Source organism: Peromyscus maniculatus, chromosome 8, assembly GCF_049852395.1.
Source record: "Peromyscus maniculatus bairdii isolate BWxNUB_F1_BW_parent chromosome 8, HU_Pman_BW_mat_3.1, whole genome shotgun sequence".
NCBI lineage: Eukaryota > Metazoa > Chordata > Mammalia > Rodentia > Cricetidae > Peromyscus > Peromyscus maniculatus.
The window spans coordinates 103,631,226-103,655,005 of record NC_134859.1 but is presented as its reverse complement, the minus strand read 5'-3'; the positions used below and the strand labels follow the sequence as shown (position 1 = coordinate 103,655,005).

General features: G+C 48.6%; 3 protein-coding genes across 4 annotated transcripts in view; 2 read left to right on the top strand and 1 right to left on the bottom strand.

Annotated features, from left to right (window-relative positions):
• Unk (unk zinc finger) overlaps nt 1–217 on the bottom strand; it is a 34,734-nt gene extending 34,517 nt beyond the window's left edge. Inside the window, exon 1 of one of the 2 annotated variants that reach the window (XM_006993645.4) lies at nt 9–217. In XM_006993645.4, the coding sequence (XP_006993707.1) occupies nt 9–112 (104 nt within the window). In that variant the 5' untranslated portion in view covers nt 113–217. The remainder of the gene's footprint in view (nt 1–8) is intronic. The other variant, XM_006993644.4, reaches the window with a different exon arrangement.
• A 7,045-nt stretch (nt 218–7,262) lies between these two features.
• H3-3b (H3.3 histone B) lies at nt 7,263–9,569 on the top strand. The gene is made up of 4 exons (XM_006993643.4): nt 7,263–7,397; nt 7,774–7,911; nt 8,061–8,214; nt 8,308–9,569. Exons 2-4 carry the CDS (start codon nt 7,784–7,786, stop codon nt 8,434–8,436), a joined length of 411 nt encoding a protein of 136 aa, XP_006993705.1. The 5' UTR covers nt 7,263–7,397; nt 7,774–7,783; the 3' UTR covers nt 8,437–9,569.
• A 9,903-nt stretch (nt 9,570–19,472) lies between these two features.
• Galk1 (galactokinase 1) lies at nt 19,473–23,764 on the top strand. The gene is made up of 8 exons (XM_006993642.4): nt 19,473–19,676; nt 20,969–21,158; nt 21,559–21,678; nt 21,866–22,001; nt 22,130–22,311; nt 23,104–23,254; nt 23,338–23,500; nt 23,585–23,764. Exons 1-8 carry the CDS (start codon nt 19,512–19,514, stop codon nt 23,654–23,656), a joined length of 1,179 nt encoding a protein of 392 aa, XP_006993704.1. The 5' UTR covers nt 19,473–19,511; the 3' UTR covers nt 23,657–23,764.
• The last annotated feature ends 16 nt before the right edge of the window (nt 23,765–23,780 follow it).

Genomic DNA, 23,780 nt, shown 5'->3' with positions numbered 1-23,780 from the left:
CTACGTACGTGTAGTGCTGCGGTTTCTCGGGCTGTGCCTGCAGCACCTGAGCGGTAGCGGCCGGGGGCGCGGAGGAAGCTGCCGAGCCGCCGGGCCCGGGGCCCTTCGACATGGTCCTGTCTTCCTGCCTCTTCGCCGCTCCCCTTTTATTATTCAGTCTGCGCGGTCCGCGCCGAAGACCCACAGCGCCTGCGCCGCGCCACGAGAACGTGAAGACCCCCCGCACGGCAGCAAAGATTGCTGGGAGTTGTGGTCCTCCTTTCCGCTGAAATTTTACCGTTGGCACAGGGTCGCTGCCAAAGCGCAAGACCACAATACCCAGGGATCTTTGCGGACCGTGTCCCGGATGTACAGGACCCGCGATGGCTTGTGGTAATTGTAGTCTAGTCACGCTTACTATTACCAGTGCGTTTTCAGTGGAGTAGGAGGAAAGCTCTTCCTTTAAACTGGAACCTTGCGAGCCAAGAAGCCGGTTAGGGAGGACCTAAACGACGCCACCGAGAATGTTCCAAGTGTAATTACACTGCTTACGTGCAGTAATTACCTTGTCTCCTTACCAGTACAGTTTGCGCATGGTTTCTAAAGTCCGCCTAGAGTATTGCCTCCAAGCAAGCAGGTTTGTCAGCCAAGGTCTTCGTGAGATGGTAGTAACCTGTAAATCACCAGAGAAAGTATGCCGCCTGGCAGACAGCTTTAGGAAGCTTTAATCAAGAAGAGTACACTACACCATATTGTTCCCGCGCCTCATTAACATTTACCAACCCTGAAACCTGGACTCCTTCTGAACTCAGTGGCTGGCCCAAACACCTTGTTTCCAGTACCTTAAGGTCCAAGGTGAATTTAATCTCTATGTACAGTAGTCTCTTAGGTACACTGGTAAATTGTTAAGAAGCATCGCGGTAGACTCCATATAAAGGGCCAGGGTCTGAGTAAGGAACGAGTTATAATCCACTCAGGTTTCATGTTCTGGAAAAAGCTTTTTGTTTGGGAAAATACAGGGTTTCACATTTAGGCATTTGGTTTTATGAAATGATCTTTGCAGGCTGAATATAGTGGCACATGCCTAGCGGCGGGAATCACCAAGTTCCAGACTAAACTGGGCTACATACTGAGACCCTATCTCAAAAAACAAGAGCGGAGTGACACATGCCTTGATCCCAGGTCTCAGGAGGCAAAGGAAAGTGGATCTCTGTAGGTTCAAAGTCAGCCTGGTCTACTTAGTTAGTTGCAGGTCACCCAGAGCTATGCTCTGTCTAAAAACCACACCAAGAACAATAAAAAGACAGGAGTGAGTAGGTGAGTCAGGGGTAAAGTGCTTTCTTTGCAAGGCTGTAACCTGATTTTGATCCCTGGAACTGTTTGTGAAGGTGGAAGGGGAGAACCCACCCCACAAAGTTGTGCTTTGGCTTCCCCATAGGTGCACACTTGCCCCTCTCACATACACATCATGCATACACAACCAAGTAATAAAAATGTCCATTACAGGGATATGTAATACTTTCTGTTTGACCTTGTTTTCTTTTTCTTTCTTTTCTTTTTTCTTTTTAGATTTATTTACTTATTATGTATACAGAAGAGGGTGCCAGATTTCATTACAGATGGTTGTGAGCCACCATGTGGGTGCTGGGAATTGAACTCCGGACCTCTGGAAGAGCAGTCGGTGCTCTTAACCTCTGAGCCATCTCTCCAGCCTGACCTTATTTTCTATATTCAATATATTTCAAATTAATTTTCTTTTATTTGGAATCATATTTTTGTTGTTGTTTTTGCTTTGTTTAATTTATTTAAATTTATTTTATTTGCATTGGTGAGAGGGTGTCAGATCCTCTAGAGCTAGAGGTACAGACAGTTGTGAGCTGCCATGTGAGTGCTGGGAATTGAACCTAGGTCCTCTGGAAGAGCAGCCAGTGCTCCTAACCACTGAGCCATCTCTCCAGCCCCTGTTGCTGTTGTTTTTGAGGCAGGCTCTTTCTGTGTAGTCCTGGCTGGGTTTAAACTTGATACATAGATCAGGTTCCATTTAAACTCAAAGAGACCTGACTGTCTCTGGCTCCCAAGTTCTGGGATTACAGGCCTGCACCCCCAAACCTGGTCAAATCTGTTGTTTTCAAAACTTATTTGTTTTGTTAAATGAGATTGTATTAGTTAATAATGGTCTATTAAAGAAATGCATCTGGGCTGGGATGTAACTTAGTTGGAATAAGTATGCGTAAAGTCCGATTTCAGTCTTCAGCACCAAATACACCTGTAATTCCAGCACTTAGACGAGATGGGAGTGGGAGGGTCAGGAGTTAAGATGCCTCAGCTGTAGTGAATCCAAGGCTAGGTCTACATAGCAAGAACCTGTTTAGAAAAAAAGATGGGCAGTGGTGGCACACCCCTTTAATCCCAGCACTTGGGAGGCAAAGGCAGGCGGATCTCTGTGAGTTTGAAGCCCACCTGGGCTACACAGTGAGTTCCAGGAAAGGCGCAAAGCTACACAGGAAAACCCTGTCTCGAAAAGCAAAAACAAAAAAACCACCACCACCACCAACAACAACAAAAAGAAATAAAGAAAAAGAGGGCCAGTAAGATAGCTCAGGGTTAAAGGTACTTGCTACCAAGTCTGAGATCTCAATTTGATCCCTTGCATGGTGGGAGAAGAGAACAGGTTCCATACTTGTACCACGGCACAAAAAAATAAATATAACTTTGAACACCTTTTTGTTTGTTTTTCTTTCTTTTTTTTTAAAAAGATTTATTTATTTATTATGTATACAGCATGTATGACTGCAGGCCAGAAGAGGGCACCAGATCTCATTACAGATGATTGTGAGCCACCATGTGGTTGCTGGGAATTGAACTCAGGACCTCTGGAAGAGCAGTCAGTGCTCTTAACCTCTGAGCCATCTCTCCAGCCCTTTTTTTTTGTTTTTTTGAGACAGGATTTCTCTGTGTAGCTTTGCTCCTTTCCTGGAACTCACTCTTTAGCCCAGGCTGGCCTTGAACTCACAGAGATCTGCCTGCCTCTTGTTTGTTTTTCAAGACTGGGTTTCTATGTATAAGTCTTGGCTGTCCTGGAACTCTCTTTGTAGACCAGACTGGCCTCGAACTCACAGAGATCCACCTGCGTGTGCCACCGACACCTGGTTTGAAACCCTTTTTAAAGAGAAAAGCTGGGTGTAGTTGTTTAATCCCAGCACTTGAACACAGAGGAGATGGATCTCTGTGAATCTGAGGCCAGCTTGGTCTATACAGAAAGTTTCAGGCCAGTTCCACTCTATAGTGAGAATCTCTCTCAAAAGAAATGGGGAAGCCAGGCAGTGGTGGCGCACACCTTTAATCTCAGCACTCAGGAGGGAGAGGCAGATGGATCTCTGTGAGTTCGAGACCAGCCTGGTCTACAGTGTGAGTTCCAGGACTACACAGAGAAACCCTATCTAAAAAAAAAAAAAGAGAGAGAGAGAGAGAGAGAGAGAGAGAAGCAGGGGGTGGAGCAGGGAGTGAAAGCTCATTTCCAATAACCTGAAGGGTAAGAGAGGGTGGGGCGAATGGAAATTGTTAGTATTCAAGACTGACACATGCTTTTTTATTTAGTTCTGACGAACTGGTGATTCCTAAACAGGCGAAGTCAATTGTTTTGCCGCTAGAGCTGTTTGAAGGTAAAGGATTCCAAAAGGACAAATAGAAATGAGAATGAATTGCTTTATTCTTATGATTGAATCCAAAGAATTGGCTTGCATGTTGTCCCTGAAGTCAAGTGTGAAGTCACTACAGAAACTACATCTCATAGACTTAATTTTTTTTTTTTTTTTTTTTTTTTTTTTTTTTTTGGTTTTTCGAGACAGGGTTTCTCTGTGTAGCCGGTGGTGGTGGCACACGCCGGTAGGATTTGCTGAAGGAGGCGGAGGCAGGAGGATCACGAGTTCGAGGCCAGCCTGGGCTACACATAGACTTAATTTTTAATCATAAGATTAATCATAATCGCCGGGCGGTGGTGGCGCACGCCTTTAATCCCAGCACTCGGGAGGCAGAGGCAGGCGGATCTCTGTGAGTTCGAGGCCAGCCTGGGCTACCAAGTGAGCTCCAGGAAAGGCGCAAAGCTACGCAGAGAAACCCTGTCTCGAAAAACCAAAAAAAAAAAAAAAAAAAAAAAAAAAAAAAAAGATTAATCAATATCATATAATACTTGCCGGGTAGTGGTGGCGCACGCCTTTAATCCCAGCACTCGGGAGGCAGAGCCAGGCGGATCTCTGTGAGTTCAAGGCCAGCCTGGTCTCCAAAGCAAGTTCCAGGAAAACCGCAAAGCTACACAGAGAAACCCTGTCTCGAAAAACCAAAAAAAAAAAAAAAGAGTATTATAATACGAGGCCGGGTGGTGGTGGTGGTGGTGGTGGTGGTGCACGCTTTTAATCCCAGCACTCAGGAGGAAGAGGCAGATGGGTCTCTGAATTCAAGGCCAGCCTGGGCTACAGAACAAGTTCCAGGACAGTCAGGGCTATGCAGAGGAACCCTGTCTCAGAAAACCAAAACCAAACCAAAACAAAAACAAAAAACGAACAAACAAAAAAAGACTGTGATATGAGATTCGGAATAAACACGTACTGTAGAATTGTGAGATGATATCATCCAGATTGCTTAATTTACTGAAGAGGGAATCGAAACCCAGAAAAGTTAAGTACCTTGCAGAAGAAAGTCACTCAGCAAGTTAATGAAGGGAAAGGAACTAGAATAGGACCGTGGATGGCACGTTGTATCTACGGCTGTTCTGACTGCAGTGCGTGGGATCAAACCCAGGGCTTCACCTCCCCGCGTCAGGCAAGCACACTCTACTCCTGAGCCCCACCTCACTTGTTTGGTGTGGATTGTGTTGTACTTTCAATTCCTCCCCATTTCCTGTGCTGCTTTTCCTCCAAGTGTCACTTTAGGAAAGAGAAAACCCCATATTAACTGTCCCCTAAGGGGGACACACCGCTCTAATTCTTAGATGGATGACATCTACATCTTGTTTTTTTCCCCGGGGAAGGTGTGTGATGGCACACGTGTAATCCTGGCACTCAAAGCAGAGGCAGGGCCAGGTGGTGGCGCACGCCTTTAATCCCAGCACTTGGGAAGCAGAGGCAGGTGGATCTCTGGGTTCAAGGCCAGCCTCATCTATAAATTGAGTTCCAGGACAGCCAAGACTGTTACAGAGAGAAACTCTGTCTTAAAACCAACAACAATCAAAAAGAAGCAGAGGCAGGAGGATTGCCACAAGGTGGTCTATCCTAGACTACTTAGTAAGACCATCTCTCAAAACAGAAGCAGATAAGTGTAGAAGCCAGATATAAGAGTACACTACTTTAACCCCAGAGGCAGGTAGAGCCCTGTGAGTTCAGCCATTATAGTCTTTTTTTTTTTTTTAAAAAAAAAAAAAAAGAAGATGGCTGTGGTAACATGGGTCTTTAATCCCAGCAGATCCCTGAGTTCAAGGCCAGCCTGGTCTGCAGAATGACTTCTAAAACAGCCAGGGCTATGCCGAGAAACCCTGTTGTGAAAAAACAAACAAACAAACAAAATCTACAAATATTGGTGTTTCTACAAATCTATCAGGTTTTTGTTACAAGTAATAATTATCAAGTACAAGTATTACCCAAGGACACCCACTTCCTTTATCTTTTCCTTATAGACCATATTGATAGCCTCTTGGGACTGTTGCCTCTCCTGGTGTATTTATTTCATACAATTGAATTAAATAATTCAAGAAGTATATAACCAGGTAATTACTTCCCTTTTGTTGCTTGGTTTTTTTCTTGTTTTTTTTCGAGACAGGGTTTCTCTGTGTAGCTTTGCGCCTTTCCTGGAACTCACTCTGTAGCCCAAGCTGCCTCTAACTCACAGAGATCCGCCTGCCCCTGCCTCCCGAGTGCTAGGATTAAAGGCATGCGCCACCACCGCCTGGCTGTTTGCTTGATTTTTGAGACGGTCTCAATATGTAGCCATGGCTGTCCTGGAACTCTTAATATAGACCAGGCTGGCCTCAAAGTCACTTGCCTCTGCCTCCAGGAGGCTGGGATTAAAGAAATGTGTGTGCTACCATTTCAAAAAGATTGGCAACTTTTTATTTACTTCTAAGTACATTGAAATAAAATATGTTCATGTGGAACATGTGGAAAAAAAGAGCTTTGTTGTTTTTAGACAAGGTCTCACTGTGTAGCCCTGGCTGGTCTGGTACAGGATTAAACTCACATAGATTTTGCCTACCTCCAGAGTGCTGGGATTAAAGGCCAGCTTCTTCTTCTTCTTCTTCTTCTTCTTCTTCTTCTTCTTCTTCTTCTTCTTCTTCTTCTTCTTTTTTTGAGACAGTGTGTTATATATTCTAGACTGGCCTCTTGAATTATGTAGTTGTGGATGACCTTGATTTTTGGATCTTGCATCATCTCCCCATATTACAGGTGAACACCCCAACCTGGGTTTATGGAGTACTGGAGGGAAAAAAAAAAACAACAACAGGATTTATAAAGACAAGATCTCATTATGCAGGCCTGGCTGGCTTGGAACCGTCTATGTGGATTAGGCTGGCCTCAAACTCACATAGATCTGCTTGCCGCCGAGTCGCCTAAATGCTGAGATTAAAGTGAGGGTCACTGCTCAACTCTGAAATAATTTTTTGAATTTTGATTCTTTGTATCTATTACACTTCCCCACCAAACAATTGCTGTTTGGTTTAAAATATGTATGCATGATACACAAAACACTGTACACTGTAACCTGATTTACAGGATTACATTTCTCACAATGTACTCAATAATCAAAATTTAACAAAAAGTAAATAATTCAGAAAACATACTTTATTCTACATTGGAATTATTATTATACATTTCCGTAAAATCTTTCTGAAGTGCTCTTTTGATGCAAATAGTCTTAGGCACTTGCGGGCCGGACTTTAATTCTGAGAGGCTAGTGCAATTCATTTGCATTGACTTTCTATTGTAGAGCTTTGGAACCAAGAGAAGGATCCAAACATAGCTCCATTTTATCCAATCAGAAGAGCTGCTTAGTGCTAAACTCTGATTCGTCTATTCCTCTTTGCATCCATCCAATCATGAAGCAATTTTAACAGCCAATCAGTGGCCTAAACACCCGCCAATCAGGAAACAGGCCCGAAGTACGGCCTTTGTGTCGGGAGATGTCAGCGCGTCGGCGAAAGCTCCCGCCAATCGAAAAAGTCGTTGGTGTATGCAAATAAGGGTTCTGTGACGTAGTGACGCAGCGTGAAGCGTCTATATAAAAATGGAGGCGTCGGGGGGCTTGGAGCGCAGAGCGGTTTGGTCGTTCGTTGGAGGAAGGTCTTCCGTTCTACTCGGCGATTGCGGCTCCCGTTTGAGCGCTAACAGCGGCGCGGCGGTCCCAGCAAGGGCCTCAGACCTCGGCTTTGGGTGAGTGCTGGCGGTGACCGGAGGCTCGGTGGCTGGGGACCGCGGGCCTCGGCGCCCGGCCGACCGGCCGGCGGGCGCGGTGAGGCTGCCCGGGAAGTTGGCTTTGACCGTGGGCTTGCGGCCCGTCCGCTCGCCCGCCCCCTCCGTCCTGTCTGCTTCCCGGTGGTGACTCACAGGTCCCGACGCGGTGTTGCCGGCCGCCCGCGGAGCGGGAAGTGGCTCCTCCCCGCGCTGCCCCTCCCGGGGGAGCCGCCGCCGCCGCTCGGCGCAGCCTGAGTCATTAGGGGAGGGGGAGGAGGCGGCGGCGGCTCCCGCCGCCATCTGCTGCCGCGCGGAGGGCGCCGGGCGCAGGGCTTGATCGCTGTTCGCCCCGCAGGTGAGAGAAAATGGCCCGAACCAAGCAGACCGCTCGGAAGTCCACCGGGGGGAAGGCCCCCCGTAAACAGCTGGCCACCAAGGCGGCCCGGAAAAGCGCGCCCTCTACCGGCGGGGTGAAGAAACCCCACCGCTACAGGTAGGCAGGAGCGGGGAACAAAGCCTCGGCCGCCGTCCGCACGGCAGGCAGGGCAGGCAGCAGGCGGGGGCGCGGGCGGCAGGGCGAGCACCCAGGGGCGCCCCGCGCCGCGCCCTTTGACGCCCTCCTCTCTCTGATGATGGCTGCAGGCCCGGGACCGTGGCTCTGCGAGAGATCCGTCGTTACCAGAAATCGACCGAGCTGCTCATCCGGAAGCTGCCGTTCCAGAGGTTGGTGAGGGAGATCGCCCAGGATTTCAAAACCGACCTGAGGTTTCAGAGCGCGGCCATCGGTGCCCTTCAGGTAGGAGAGACAAAGGCTTGCTGGCGCTGGGGGCGGCGGCCGGGTCTCGGCGGCTCGGGAGTTAACGCTGTGTGTGGCTCTCGTCCTCAACAGGAGGCCAGTGAAGCGTACCTGGTGGGGTTGTTTGAAGATACCAATCTGTGTGCCATCCACGCCAAGAGAGTCACCATCATGCCCAAAGACATCCAGTTGGCTCGCCGGATACGGGGGGAGAGAGCTTAAGTCGAGGCGGTTTTTATGGCATTTTGTAGTAAATTCTGTAAAATACTTTGGTTTAATTTGTGACTTTTTTTTTGTAAGAAATTGTTTATAATATGTTGCATTTGTACTTAAGTCATTCCATCTTTCACTCAGGATGAATGGGAAGAGTGACTGTTCACAGACCTCAGTGATGTGAGCACTGTGGCTCGGGAGTGACTAGTTGCTGATATGCAGAAGGGATGGGTGATACTACTTGCTTCTCATGATGCATGTTTCTGTATGTTAATGACTTGTTGGGTAGCTATTAAGGTACTAGAATTGATAAATGTGTACAGGGTCCTTTTGCAATAAAACTGGTTATGACTTGATCCAAGTGTTTAACCATACATCACTGTGATAGAATGTGGGCTTTTTCAAAGGTTGACCATACAAGTTTTAACCACAGTGTAACAGTTTCCTAAAAAAAAAAAGAAAAAAAAGGAAGAAGAAAGTAAACCTGGCAGCTATAGACTACACGATGTGCATTTATAATAGCTATTTTATATATTGTAGTGTTGAACATTTTTAAATTAAATGTTTTACATTCACAAGTGGTGGGGAGTCTTGTCATTAAGGTGTGTGTAATTTAGTCCAGTTGGTATTTCCTGACTAGACTGCATTTGTTTAACAAAGTAGAAAAATGCTATGCGTATTAAACCTTGCATAAGTCCTCATTCTACCACATGTTGACTAACCCTCTGCCCGGTAACACATACACTAACGGGGATTTTATTTATAAGGGCTCTAGAGTAAAATAACAAGTTATTCACACCAGCATCACCTGTTACTAATCTAGTTAGTGAGCTTTTCATTGTGTTGTTTGGTCTTAAACCTAGATTGAGTTTGGTTTTGTTTCTTTTTTAATCTTTAAGGGGGAAAAAACAGTACAAGGTTTGTTTTTTCCTTGTGGAGTTTAAACATGGGGTAAAGAGTACAGCTTCAGCTTATTGGACCTCTGCCAATAAAGAAGGTGGGTTAGGTTACACCTGGTTGCTGTCCTGGCAAAATCCTTTTTATAGAGATGGCCTTCAAGTGGTTTTTAAAAGTATCCTATTGAAGTTTTTAGGTCAATTATGTATGTTGACTAAATTTACAAATAAAACTTGTTTATTCAACTAAGTGTCAAACCTAAATTGAATACACAAAGCTTTTAGTACATCTATTATCTAGATTTCTAATTTCAGTTCTTTGCTTGATGGAAAAAGGAAAATTACAAAAGCATGTAAACAGGCCAATACTCCATAAAAACAGTGAGGGGCTGGAATTGGTAGGGGTTGGGGATTTAGCTCTGTGGTAGAGCGCTTGCTAGGCAAGTGCAAGGCCCTGGGTTCAATCCTCAGCTCCAAAAAAAAAAAAAAAAAAAAAATTTGGTAGAGCATTTGCCTGACTTATAAGAAGTCATGGGTCTGATGACAGAATCCATGGTACTATTGTATTTATGGTGTGTGGGCTTAATGACAGCATATTTATATAGATCTCCCATAGTGTTAGAATCGCTAACACTATGGGAGATCTATATAAATAAGAAACAGCTGGTTTCTTACTTAGTAAGACTGTTCATCTACAGGTAGGTGTATTTTTTTCTGGAGACAGGGTTTCTCTAGTCCTGGCTGTCCTGGAATTCACATCAGGCTGACCTTAGCTCTAAGATCTGCCTGCCTGTGCTGGGATTAAAGGTGTGAGCTACCATTGCTCTCATTGTAAAAATGTTTTCAATAATATACCTGTATATAATTCAGGTATCGCTTTTAACCTCCCATTACTCACTTTTTGGTTGGTTTCTCTGTAAGCCTGGCTGCCCTGGAATTAGCTCTGTAGACCGGCCTGGCCTCCAACTCAGAATCACCTGCCTCTGCCTCCTGAGTGCTGGGATTAAAAGGATGTGCCACCACACACAGCCCCTTTCCAAGTACCCTGCTTTCATGTCTTATGTGACTGAGACTCACTGATAGGCCATCCTTTCAACTAGGGAAGAATGCTAGTGAACACTGGTAAGAGTGTTATCGAGACATGGACCTGAGTCTAGTCCATAAAGCAGTCTAGTGAAGCTACAGTAGCTAAAGAAATGCTGCCTTACTGAAGGGGAGCCCAGACTGGCCAGGAATAGAATTGTATCCACCTCAGCCTCAGAAGTGCTAGGATGGCAAGGTGTGGGCTGCCACAACAGAACTTGAAGTCAGTTTGGATAGTTAGAGATGTTGAGAGTCGAGCTAGAGTGGGAGTAGCTTAGTGGACATGGCATAAGAAAGGACAGTGGTATGGTTCAGTGCAGTGAAAATGGTCGTTCCTGAGTGAGTCAGATGATGTTGGGCTGGGCTGGAAAAGAAGCCCGAGATGTCCGCGAGGATTGGCTTGCAGTATGATGTTGGCTGTTGGAAAGCCTGGAGGCTCCTGTTTGATCTGTGCCTCTTCTTGGGCTTCACAGCCTGGGGGTACACCATTGCTGGTTCTAGACAGCTGCCTATGTAGGATATCCTTGGACTGGGATCTAATAGGGAAAGGTGGGCCGGTGGTGGGGCAGCACACCTTTGATCCCAGCATTGGGAGGCAGAGGCAGGTGGATCTCAGTGAGTTCAAGGCCAGCCTGGGCTACAGACAACCAGGACTACTCAGAGAAACCCTGTTTGGGGGGGCGGGGGAGCAGGGGAGGAAAGTTGATGAAAAGTTTCACAAAATGTTGAGGGAAGCCTTGTGTGTGTGCTGGGGTTTGAACCCCTGGCCTTGTGTGTGCTACATGAGCATGCTACCACTGAGTTAACTCCCCAGGTATGAGAGGCTTGCCTTCTGACTCAGCCAGGCAGGATCATGTGCAGTAGAGAGGGCCAGGTTACAGGGTACAGTTTGCCGCAGACACGTTTATTCCTGTGCCTCTACTGTCCCGTGTGACGAATCCTAGTGAAGGGAGCCTTTGGTGCAGGGACAGATGAACAGAAACGCTGGCTTCAAAGATTCTTGACTCAATGGTTTCTAAAGATGTTTTGTCGGTTAAATTTTGCTAGAAACGTGGTCTCAGTGTCCCAGTAACTGAGAGATGGAAAGGAAGTCTGGAGGGAAGAGGACTGGGTGGGTCAGCTTCTGGCCTACCACTTTTTTTTTCCCCTTGGGTTTTTGAGACAGGGTTTTTCTTTTTCTTTTTTCTTTTTTTTTTTTTTTTTTTTTTTGGTTTTTCGAGACAGGGTTTCTCTGTGTAGCTTTGCACCTTTCCTGGAACTCACTTGGTAGCCCAGGCTGGCCTTGAACTCACAGAGATCCGCCTGGCTCTGCCTCCCAAGTGCTGGGATTAAAGGCGTGTGCCACTACTACTTTTGAGTGCAGATGTTGCCTTCCAAAGGTGCGCAAGGTAGGCTGTCCAGCCAAGGGCAGGCTTGCTCATGACTCCCAGTATTTATTCTCATCCTCACTCACTCAAACTGCTTTGTAGTGGTCTGGCCTAGACGTGAGGTACCAGAGGCAGGATGGGTTCGGCGAGTCAAGAGCAAGCCATGCACTTAGATGTTTGCTGCTCTCCACTTCTTGGTTCCTTGAAAACATATTGTTGCCTGGTGGCAGGCATCCAGGCATGGGTCTGTGAGGATCTGGAATCAGGTAGAGGGGCAAAGAGAAGTACACGGCAAGACAGCTGTTAATTAGACAAGAAACCCAGGCCTGGGCCCTTCAGTTTTTGCCTTGTATACCACAGGTCTAACGTACCGCAGAAGAGGGCTAAACTGAGCAGTTTCAGGCCCCCCTGCAGCCGGCCATGAGAATCTTAAGTATCCACTTTGGGTACTCTATTACCCTAACCTCATGAGCCCTTGGGGTGAGAATGTGTCACCTAATCAATGAAACAGTTCACTTTTTCTTGGGCCCACAGTGCTTTCTGTCGCACTCAGTGGTGTTTAAACCTGCACTGTGTTCCTTAGGAAGATGTCACCCCCATGTACTGCTTGACTTCCGGTCAACATTTTGGTGATGGCTACTATCCCAAGGGCAAAGTTAGGAGAAAAAGCCAACCCAGATCTTGGAAACATTCTGTGGAGAAGGTTGATGTTGCTTTGGTTTAGTTTGGTTTTGGTTTTTCGTGAGTAGCCCTGGCTGTCCTGGAACTCACTCTGTAGAGGAGGCTGGCTTCTGCCTCCTGAGTGCTGGAGCTAAAGGAGTGTGCCACCACTGCCCAGTGGCTGAGGCTGTTCTGATAGGCACTCTGGACCAAGTGGTTGATCCCTTTACTTTGTTCCTCCTTTAGTAGGGTCTGGGGAATGAAGAAGCTGCTACCTAGGTGATCGCTGCTTGAACGGCTTTGATAACGTGTCAGGAGATGGTGCTGTCCCTTTCCGGCAAGGTCCTGCTGACTGTCCCACTGACTCCAGAAACTCCAGACACCAGCCCCATTCCGTGCAGAACCACAACTTCATGTCATGTGCCCCAGCTTGTCCCATTCTCATCCAAGTGCCATGCCACTTACAGCAGAGGCCAGTCGTAGAAGATTTTATTACATTTAGTGTTCTGCATGCATGTATCCTTGCAGGCCAGAAGAGGGCACCAGATCTCATTGTAGATGGTTGTGAGCCACTGGGTGGTGGCTGGGAATTGAACTCGGGACCTCTGGAAGAGCCAGCACTCTTAATCTGAGTCATCTCTGCAGCCCTCAGTGGCCAGTTAACAGCTCATACAACTTCAAAGTAGCACTTCCACCACCTGTGCTGAGAACATTGCTCACTTCCCCACAGAGAAAACTGGGAGGCTCTGCAGATGCCCACTGCTGGGGAAGCAAGAGGAGATGGCTTCAGTGAAGCTGAGTGGCAGGAGGAGCCAGATCATAGATGATCGGAAAAGGGTACCATGGAGGGACACGAGCCAGGCTCTGAGATCTCTCTAGTGGCAAAGAAGCAGCCTAACTTACAGAGCTTTGCTTACTGATGCTCTTCCAAACGCAGAGTGTCTTGTGCCCATTGGGGCCTCTTGTTCTCCACTGAGGAGAGAGTAAGCTTGATCTTGGCCGTTTGGTGGACCAAAGGCTGCAGCAGCCTGCAGTCCTCATGGGGACGGGGGTGGCCGAGAGAATAGGCTGGGGCTCATAACTCAAGTTCAAAGCCCCTTTCTATCTGATTTGTCTATCTCCATCTGCAAAATAAAATTTCTGTCCAATAGGCTTGCAGGATTTAATAAACAGCCTGTGCAAAGCTGGGCACGGTAAATCCAGAGGACAATTGTGAAAACATTAAATCAGAGAAGTCTGGTACAATGACCAATTAGAACACAAACTAGGTCTACCCTGTAGGTGCTGTCTTGTTGGCTACCAACCCTTCAGTCTGTGCCAACTTGAATCTGTATCACTGTGCTATAGAAGCTTTTGTTACATTATCACATAAGAGCAAAGAAAACTTACCAGGAAGCTGGGCGGTGGTGGCACATGCCTCCCAGCACTTGGGAGGCAGAACAGGCGGATCTCTGTGAGTTTGAGACCAGCCTGGGCTACAGAGAGTTTTAGGACAGCCAGAGCTACACAGAGAAACCTGGTCTCAAAACATGTGCCCCCCCAAAAAAAAATAATTATCAGGAAATATGGGAACAAGAGTCCCTTAGTGAGTGAGATGGGTGGGCTCTCAACAAACATTATCAGAGACATGCATTTGGGAGATAAGGACCCAAGTCTTACATGGGGAGGGCAGGCTGAGCCTTCAAGGAAGAGGCCAGAACTAGACTAACCATACAGCACTTCCTGATAAAAAATATTGAGTCTTATCAAGAAAGACCGAAGGGGCTGGAGAGAAGGCTCCATTTCCAGCAGCCACACAAGGCTGTTGACAATGACCTATAATTCCAGCTCCAGGGAATCCAACACCTTTGGCCTCTTTGGGCTCCTGCACTCATATGCACATACCCAGAAATAGTTACCCACACCTATACATGATTTAAAAATTAAAAAAAAAAAAAAGCTGGGCGGTGGCGCACGCCTTTAATCCCAGCACTCGGGAGGCAGGCGGATTTCTGTGAGTTCGAGGCCAGCCTGGTCTCCAAAGCGAGTTCCAGGAAAGGCGCAAAGCTACACAGAGAAACCCCATCTCAAAAAACCAAAAAAATAAAATAAAATAATAATAATAATAATAATAATAATAATAATAATAATAATAATAATAATAAAAAGCCCAAAGAGATGATGTTTCACTTTGTCTTGGGAGGCAGACATTTCTTTAATAGAGAAGAGGCATCTTTGGAGTACCTGTCCCTAGCAGCTGTGCTGCTGAGAGAAGTTTCTTGGCCAGCAGGGAAGAAACGGGCCTTGGGGATGCAGTGTCCACAGAGTGCTGTCTTCCTCAGTACTGTGACATCTGGCAAGGAAATGGGAGGGAGAGTCAAAGGTCAAAGCAGACTTCCTTCTGAACAGAGTTCCTGTAACAGGACAATTTAAAAAAGGGAGCAGAGTCCCTCTATGTAGACTTGTTTAGCCTGGAAATTCACTATGTAGCCCAGGCTAGCCATAAACTGCCTAGAATTACTGGGATTAAAGCTATGCCAGAGTCTTGATTTTTTTGTTTTGTTTCTCTGTAGCTCTGGCTGTCCTGGAATTCCCTCTGTAGACCAAGTTGGCCTTGAACTCAGAGATCTGACTACCTCTGCCTCCATCAACTCACCAGAGCCTTGTTATTTAATGCAGAACACATTGATCTTCCTGCCTCAGCATTCTGGGTGCTAGGATTACAAGTTTGTATCACCCGTGTCCAGTGCTGGTGATCATAGTTTCAACAAGAAGAAAGAGGGCAGTAAAAGCATGGTGTGGGCTCAAAAGGGGTCATGATTCTCCTTTGTCCCTTTCTCAGAAAGCTCACTCCAGTCAGCATGGTCGTGTCCTTTCTGTTGTGATAAACAAAATGACAAGCAACTCCTGGAATAGGAGGATTCCTATTTCATATATAATGTGATTTTGGCTCACAATTCCAGGGAGAGAGATTCCATAACGGCAGGGGAGGCATGCAGCCAGAATAGGAAGCTAAGATGTCACATCTTTACATGCAAGAGCAAAGTGAAGCTAGGTATTGCATGCCCTTAACCACAGCACTCAGAGGCAGAGGCAGGTGGATCTCTGAGTTGGAAGCCAGGCTGATCTACCCAGCTAGTTCCAGGACAGCCAATGCTACACAGAGACACCCTGTCTCCAAAACCCAAAACCAACCAAAAAACATCAAAAAAAAAAATAATAATAAATAACAACAGGCATGGTATTTAATCCCAGCACTAGGGAGACAGAAGCTGGTGGATGTGAGTTCAAGGCCAGTCTAGTCTACATAGTGAATTTCAAGTTTGCTAGGATGACATAAATCTTTTCTTAAACTGGCCTCGACGTCACAAAGATCCACCTGCCTCTGCCTCCTGAGTGCTAGAATTCAAGCTGCCTGCCATTTCACCTGACTTAAAAAAAATTCAAGCCTTTAAGCCTTTAATCCCAGTGCTTAGGAGGCAGCGCTCAGGAAGCAGAGGCAGGCGGATCTTTGTGAGTTGGAGGCCAGCCTGGTCTACAAATCGAGTTCCAAGACAACCAGGACTGTTACACAGAGAAACCCTGTCTCAAAAAACCAAAAAAAAAAAAAAAAGTTTAAGGACAGCCTCATTTACACATTGTAATCTTGCTTAAAAGAATAAAAGAGCTGTGGGCAGTGGCGGTGGCGCACACCTTTAATCCCAGCACTGGGAGGCAGAGCCAGGTGGATCTCTGTGAGTTCGAGGCCAGCCTGGGCTACAGAGTGAGATCCAGGCACCAAAACTACTCAGAGAAATGCTGTCTCAGAAAAGAAAAAAGAAAAAACCAAATAAATAAATAAATAAATAAATAAATAATAAATAAATAAAATAGGAGCAGTCAAGCTGTGGTGGTGCATGCCTTTAATTCCAGCACTTGGGAGGCAGAGACAGGCAGATGCCTGTGAGTTCAAGGCCAGCCTGGTGAATACCTGGACAGCCAGGGCTACACAGAGAAACCCTGTGTTAAAAAACAAAAAACACCCAGCACTCAGGAGGCAGAGCCAGGTGGATCATTGTGAGTTCGAAGCCAGCCTGGACTACCGAGTGGGTTCCAGGAAAGGCGCAAAGCTACACAGAGAAACCCTGTCTCGAAAAAGCCAAAAAAAAAAAAAAAAAAAAGAGAGAGAGAGAGAGAGAGAGAGAGAGAGAGAGAGAGAGAGAGAGAGAAAAGAAAAAGAGGGAAAGAAAGAGCGAGGCTGGAGAGAGCTCAGAGGAGGCTGCTCTTTCAGGGGTCCTGAGTTCAATACCTGGCAACCACAAGGTGGCTCACAACCATTTGTAATGAGATCTGGCGCCCTCTTCTGGTGTGTGGTCGAACAGGCAGACAGAATACTGTATACATACTAAATAAATATATATATATGAGTACATATATATATATATGAGTATATATATATACATATGTGTGTGTATGTATGTATGTATATATATATATATATATATGAGTCCTACACCTCAATGCAAGCATAGCATTTATCTCAGTTAGAGGTCAGATTTGAGGTTGTGCCTCCCAACCAGATGGTAGGAGCCTGAGGCTCTTTATCTTTCTGCCCAGTTGCACAAAGGAGAGTCCAATAATGCCTGTTGAATTAATGGAAGTCTGATAACAAGAGCAAACACTTATTCTGCGCTTCCAAGTATCAGGTGCAGTGCGAACCCAACGGAGAAAACACCAGCCCTGTTGTGGAAATGAGCAACTGAGGTTCTGAGTGTTTGAATCTTACCCAAGTTCAACTGAACAGATATTGAGACTGTTAGATTTCCAGCTGAGCTAGGCAGAGAAAGGGGCTGATCTGTCACGACAGGATGGTGCCTTGTAGGCAGACATGGCTTTTGACTTTCATTTAAACCATCTCCAATTTGTTTTGTTGTAGCTTTGGTTATGCAAAAAATTGCTATATTGAAGTATACTCAAAAAGCTGGCTGTCGCGCTGGGCGGTGGTGGCGCATGCCTTTAATCCCAGCACTCAGGAGGCAGAGACAGGCGAATCTCTGTGAGTTCAAGGCCAGCCTGGGCTACAGAGTGAGTTCCAGGACAGGCTCCAAAGCTACACAGAGAAACCCTTTCTCGAAAAACAAAAACAAAAAAAAAAGCTGGCTGTCAAAAGAAATTAGCAATTGTGTTTTGATTGTTTGTTCTTGAGACAGGGTCTTGTCCTATTCCGATGTGCTAGTTTTTATTTTATCTTATTTATATTAATTTTATTATTATCCTGTTGAAGCTTGTTTTTTTTTTTTTTTTTTTTCTTTTGGCTTTTTGAGACAGGGTTTCTCCATGTAGTTTTGGTGCCTGTCCTGGATCTCACTCTGTAGACCAGGTTGGCCTAGAACTCCCACCTGGAGACAGGGTCTTAAGGAGTATTAGCTAGCCTGGAATTCACTATGTGGATCAGGATGATCTTGAACTCCAGATCATCATGCCTCTAGAGAGCTGCCTGTCTCTGAGTCCTGGGTTCTGGGGATTAAAGTACCACCACACCTGGTGAGACTTCCATATCCTCTTGCCTTGGTCTCTGAGGAGCTGGGATTACAGGCATTTACTCACTACTGCTGGCAGTCTCCCCACACCCCACTTGATACAGATTCTTGCTGGGTAGCCATCTGTGGACCAGATTGGCCTTGGATTTCCACTACCCTGCTGTAGAGAGTCCTGAGTGCTGGAATTACAAACCCACGCCATTACATCCACTTTTTTTTTTTTTGAGACAGGGTTTCTCTGTGTAGTTTTGGTGCCTTTCCTGGAACTTGCTCTGTAGCCCGAACTCACAGAGATCCGCGTGGCACAACATCCTGCTTTCTTAATTTACATGTCTTTTGATAACACAAGCTATTTACTTGTTAGTTCTGTAGACAGGCTCTTGCTATGTAGCCCAGACTGGTTTCTAATTGGAGATCCTTTTGCCTGAGTCTCCTCTGTACCATGCCTAGCTTGGAAAATATTTTTTTGAAAAAAAAAATGTATTTTGTGTGTCTCTTTGAACGTGTGCTTCCTTCTACCACTGTTTCCCTCGATCAAGGCTGCAAAGTCTTACTAGCTCTGTCTTTTCTTCTAGCTACTCTCTTTTGAAAATATGGTGTCAGGGGTTGATCCCAGGGTCTTGAGCATTGTAAGTACAGGCTCCACCAGTGACCGACCGACATGCCAAACGCCTAAGTTGCATTTTGAATGCACTGTGCGAACTGTGGACAAACTTCTGAGCCGACTCCAAGCTGCATCCCTGGCCACAGTTCCCCACAAGGCTCCCTCTGCAATCCCAGACAGGCTGCTTTTCTTATATTTCAGTCCTTCCTTCTGTTACAAGGTTTCACATAAGGTGAGCAGGTGTAGACAGGCATCCAGGCAAGGATCTGGGCCAGAATGAAGGCTCTAGACAGATGGTCCTGTCTCTGAGACCAGTGCTCTCATGGAGGAAGCACTTGGCGGGAGCGAACACAATAACCTAATTTTGCAGTAGCCTTCGGGCCTCTGAAGAGGGCCTGGGCTTGCTTCCTGCTGTTGGCACCCTCTTTCAGTTCTCCATCGCTGGGAGCCAGAAAAAGAGCCTGTAAAAGGTGACTTCTCTGGTCACTTTCAAGCTTGGCTGTCCTTGTACCACATCACCCTGTTAAGAGACGCCATGATCAGGGGCTGACGACTTCGCATAACTGTTTGCTCTGACGACCTCAGAGGCAGATCCTTTTGGGGCTCAGGCCTTCCTGTTGCCAGCCCCATTGCCCTGGCTGTGTTGTGGGGATGATGGTAATGGGGAGCGCATTAAGAGGCTCCAGGTTCAGGGATGGACAGTTCAGATCTCCATTCGTGTTAACTGCCCCTCAAGTGGGAGCCCCCAAAGTCCTGAGAGGACACCCCCAGGATACAGAATTTCGCTCTTCCTCAGGCTGTCAGCTGCCTGAGCCTGCAGGCGCTGGAGAGCAGAGCTTCAACCGGGCTCTGCAGGTGGGGTGGGCGGGGCCAGCGAGGGGGCGGGGCATCGCGTCGGCCAGGAATGTGAGTCCGCGCCACGTGGCTCCGCCCCCAGCATCCCGAGGGGCGGCGCGCCCAGCTGCAGACGAGCGTCATGGCTGCTTGGAGACCGCCCCAGGTGGAGGAGCTGCTGGCCGAGGCCCGGCGGGCCTTCCTGGAGGAGTTCGGAGCCGAGCCGGAGCTGGCAGTGTCGGCGCCGGGCCGCGTCAACCTCATCGGGGAGCACACGGACTACAACCAGGGCCTGGTGTTGCCCATGGTGAGGGGCTGCATTGGGGAGACTTGTGTGTAGGGGCCCGGCCTGCGGTAGGGAAGGGCTGGCTTAGGGGGCGCGGGAAGGCGAGTACTCTCCGGGTGGAAGGCGGAGTGACGGGTCTAGCTAGCATACGTGACAGACCACGGGACGTGCAGTTGTCCACGTGTGAAGACAGGAAGCCGAAGCTGGGAGGGGTGTGTGTGTGTCTTCTCACTCAAGCCCGCCCTCTGGGGGCTGTTAATCATCGCCCTCAACTTGGAAGTATGTATCTCTTAAAAATATGAGGACCAAGGTAGCAATACAGGAGATTATTAGGCATGGTGGGGCATGCCTAATAATCCCAGTACCTGGGAAGCTGAGGCATGAGTTCAAGGCCAGCCTGGTCTACAGAGTGAGATCCTCCCTCAAAACAAGAAAAAAAGGAGGTTGTTTAGTCCCCTGACTTTGCTTGGGCCTATAGCACAGACCTAGACCTATGCAAAGGTAGACCTTTGTAAATGTAGCCTTCCTGGCCCAGCCCTTCGAATTTACGGAGGAAACAGTAGACCCATAGAGCACTAATGACCAGCTCAGTCACACAGCTGGTCTTGATCTGTGACATGAGTGATTCCTCCTACTTCAGCCTGAGTCTCTGCTCCCTGTGTAGCTCCTGAGGCTGCAGCACCACAGAGGCGGCCCCAGATGGGAAGCTTCTGGCCGGGTTTGGCCTAAGATAGCAGCTATCTGTCCCCTTTGGCCCATGGCTGCGAGCAGTGCTCCGGGCAGAGTCCAGATTTGCACTCTAGCCACAGCCAGCCCCCGCCCTGAAGACCTAGGAGGCTGGGCTCTCAGCCCTGAGGCCAGCTCTGTACTGAAGATCTTTGTTGATCCTCACACCATTCCTTTCAAGCTGATTCTCTTCCCTCCGAGGCCTGTCTGTCCCAGACTACAGAACCTTGGGCTTTGAATCCGTCTGCTCTAATCACCCTGGGGAGACCCAGGCACGTTCTGGAACCTCAAAGGACACGAGTTTCCTGTCTGCAATGGGATAGTCCACCCATCTGCAAGCCTTCCCTCCATGTGCTCATGGTTTGTGGCCTGGGAGTGATGCACACCTTTACTAGTCCCAGCCCTCAGGAGGCAGAGGCAGGAAGATCTGCATGGGTTCGAGGCCAGCTTGGTCTACAGAGTCAGTTCCAGGACAGCCAAAACCCTGTCTTGGGGGGAAAAATGAGTTTTGTGGCTATGCTGTGGCCCTGTGGTCCTGGATGGTCTAATCTGTAGCTGGTATAGATGATACACACCCTCTCCTTCAGGCTCTGGAGCTTGTGACCATCCTGGTTGGCAGCCCCCGGACAGATGGGCTTGTCTCTCTTCTCACCACCTCCAAGGATGCAGACGAACCTCAACGACTGCAGTTCCCACTGCCCACAGCCCAGCGGTCCTTGGAGCCTGGAGTCCCACAGTGGGCCAATTACGTCAAGGGAGTGATCCAACATTACCCAGGTATGAAACCCTGGCTGCGACTGGGACTGCTTCCACCACCACCACCACCACCACCACCACCAAGTCTGTTCATCCAGGGTGGAGGGAGGAGCATCCATTGTCATTCATCCAGGGTGGAGCATTCCCTTGTACAGATAAGGGATCTGAGGCCCTGGTAGCTCTGGAATTTGCTGTAGGTTTCCTTTATATGTTTAGAGGAGCCAGAATTCAGTTGTCAGCTCGCTGGTCTCTGGAACCCTAAATCAGGAAGGCACGTAGGAAGATTACCCCAGCAAACTCGGAAGGTAGCAGAGGAAGGGTGGGTGGGCCCCTTGAGGTCAGCAGGTTGGTGAGACACATGACCTTCCTATGTCGGCACTCCCCGCATCCCATCTTACCAGCACCCTTCTTTCCCCTGCAGCCGCACCCCTCCCTGGCTTCAGTGCAGTGGTGGTCAGCTCAGTGCCCCTGGGGGGTGGGCTTTCCAGCTCAGCTTCTCTGGAAGTGGCCACATACACCTTCCTCCAGCAGCTCTGCCCAGGTATCACTTAGGCCCCGCCTCCCTTCTCAGAGGCCTCTGTGGTCAGAGCCTCTTCCCTCACTGGGCTTAGGGAGGGAGGGAGGGTGGGGAGTCCCTTCGATTGTCGTTGGAGCCCTGCTGTTCCAAGGTGGCCACCCCCTGGACCCTCCCCTGGACCCCAGCTTCCCCACCTCACCCTGTGCCGCAGACTCGGGGGCAATAGCTGCCCGGGCCCAGGTGTGTCAACGGGCCGAGCACAGCTTCGCAGGGGTGCCCTGTGGCATCATGGACCAGCTCGTCGCACTGCTGGGGCAGAAAGGCCATGCGCTACTCATTGACTGCAGGTCAGGGGCTCCCCTCGTATCCCCCACCTCATAACCAGGAGCTCCTGAGTGGAGTGTGCCCACTGTTTGGTCTGGGAAGCAGACCCTTGGCTGCGACAGCTCCCTCATTCCAACCTCGTTCACCCCAGGTCCCTGGAAACAAGTCTGGTGCCGCTGTCGGACCCCAAGCTGGCTGTGCTCATCACTAACTCCAATGTCCGCCACTCCCTGGCCTCCAGCGAGTATCCGATTCGGCGGCGCCAGTGCGAAGAAGTGGCCCAGGCTCTGGGCAAGGAGAGCCTTCGAGAGGTGCGGTTGGAGGAGCTTGAGGGTGAGAGCCAGCTTGCCATGTTCTGTCCTAGAAACAGCCAGGCTCCCTGCTGGGATGTCCATATGGCCTTCTGTCTATTCCCTCATCCCCAGGTCCATTCATGTTCTGCTTGAAAAATGTATCCCCCCAAATCCTGCAAACCTAGGGTTCCAACTTTAGCAGGGCTACTTGGAAAGAAATGATTGGCGTTGATGGGACTAAAACCCAGGGCCTTGTATGTGCCAGGCAAGTGCTCTGCCAGTGAGCCACATTCCCTATCCTGCTTGAAATCTTAAGCCTGCCCTTTCAGGTCAGACATGGTGGAGCACACCTTTACTCCCAGCATTTGGGAGGCAGAAGCCAACGGATCTCTGAGTGCGAGGCCAGCCTGGTCTACTTAGTGAGTTCAGGACAGCCAGGGCTACGTAGAGAAAAATCTCAAGGCCTGCACTTTGTCCCATTCATCTTGAAAGCCCTAAAAGTTAATGGGCCCAGAGTACTGAGCTCTCTCTATGCTGGCTCCCTGTGGGGAGTTCAACATGTCATTTCCTGCAGTCCTCTGTGGATCTCAAGTGATGGATCAATGCAGTTGTCCCATTCTACAGTGAGAAAGAGAGCTCTGAGATGAGGGGGCCCCTTGAGAACCAGGTCTGGGATGAAGCCCATTCTCTCAGTCCCCGCCTTTACTGAGGAGGGTTCAGTAAGCAGCTCTTCACTCAATGGTTGGCCACTGCCCACCAGGTTTCTCTCCCGCACCCTGAGGTAACAACGGGGTAGTATGCGGTGGGGCTGCTGAACTCTGTTCCTCCTCAGCGGGCAGGGAGCTGATGAGCAAGGAGGGCTTCCGGCGGGCCCGACATGTAGTCGGTGAGATCCGGCGAACAGCCCAGGCAGCCGCTGCTCTGAGCCGTGGAGACTACAGGGCCTTTGGACGTCTCATGGTGGAAAGTCACTACTCACTCAGGTGAGGCCTTGTGGATGCCCTGTGCTTCTTGGGCGTAGGCGGGTCCCAGGTCTGCATCCCTCTCGTTCCTGTATCCTTGGCAGGGATGATTATGAAGTGAGTTGCCCTGAGCTGGACCAATTGGTTGAGGCTGCACTCTCTGTGCCTGGGGTCTATGGGAGTCGTATGACAGGTGGTGGCTTTGGTGGCTGCACAGTGACACTGCTGGAGGCCTCTGCTGCCTCCCTCGCCATGCATCACATACAGGTGGGTGCCTGCCTGCCAGAGCCTGGGAGGGCAGGAGAGACGGGTACCCGGGTCACCCGTTTCTCAGCCCCGCTTCTCCCCTAGGAGCAGTACAGTGGCACAGCATCCTTCTACCTCTCCCAAGCTGCCGACGGAGCCCAGGTGCTGGGCTTGTGAGGTGTTCCTGAGACCGATGGACACACAGGCGTAGGTGTGTGTATGCTGCAGCTCTGCCTCTGGCATCCTCCTTCTACGTCTGGGTGCTTAATAAACCTGTGCCTCTTACGGTGGTAGCCTCTAG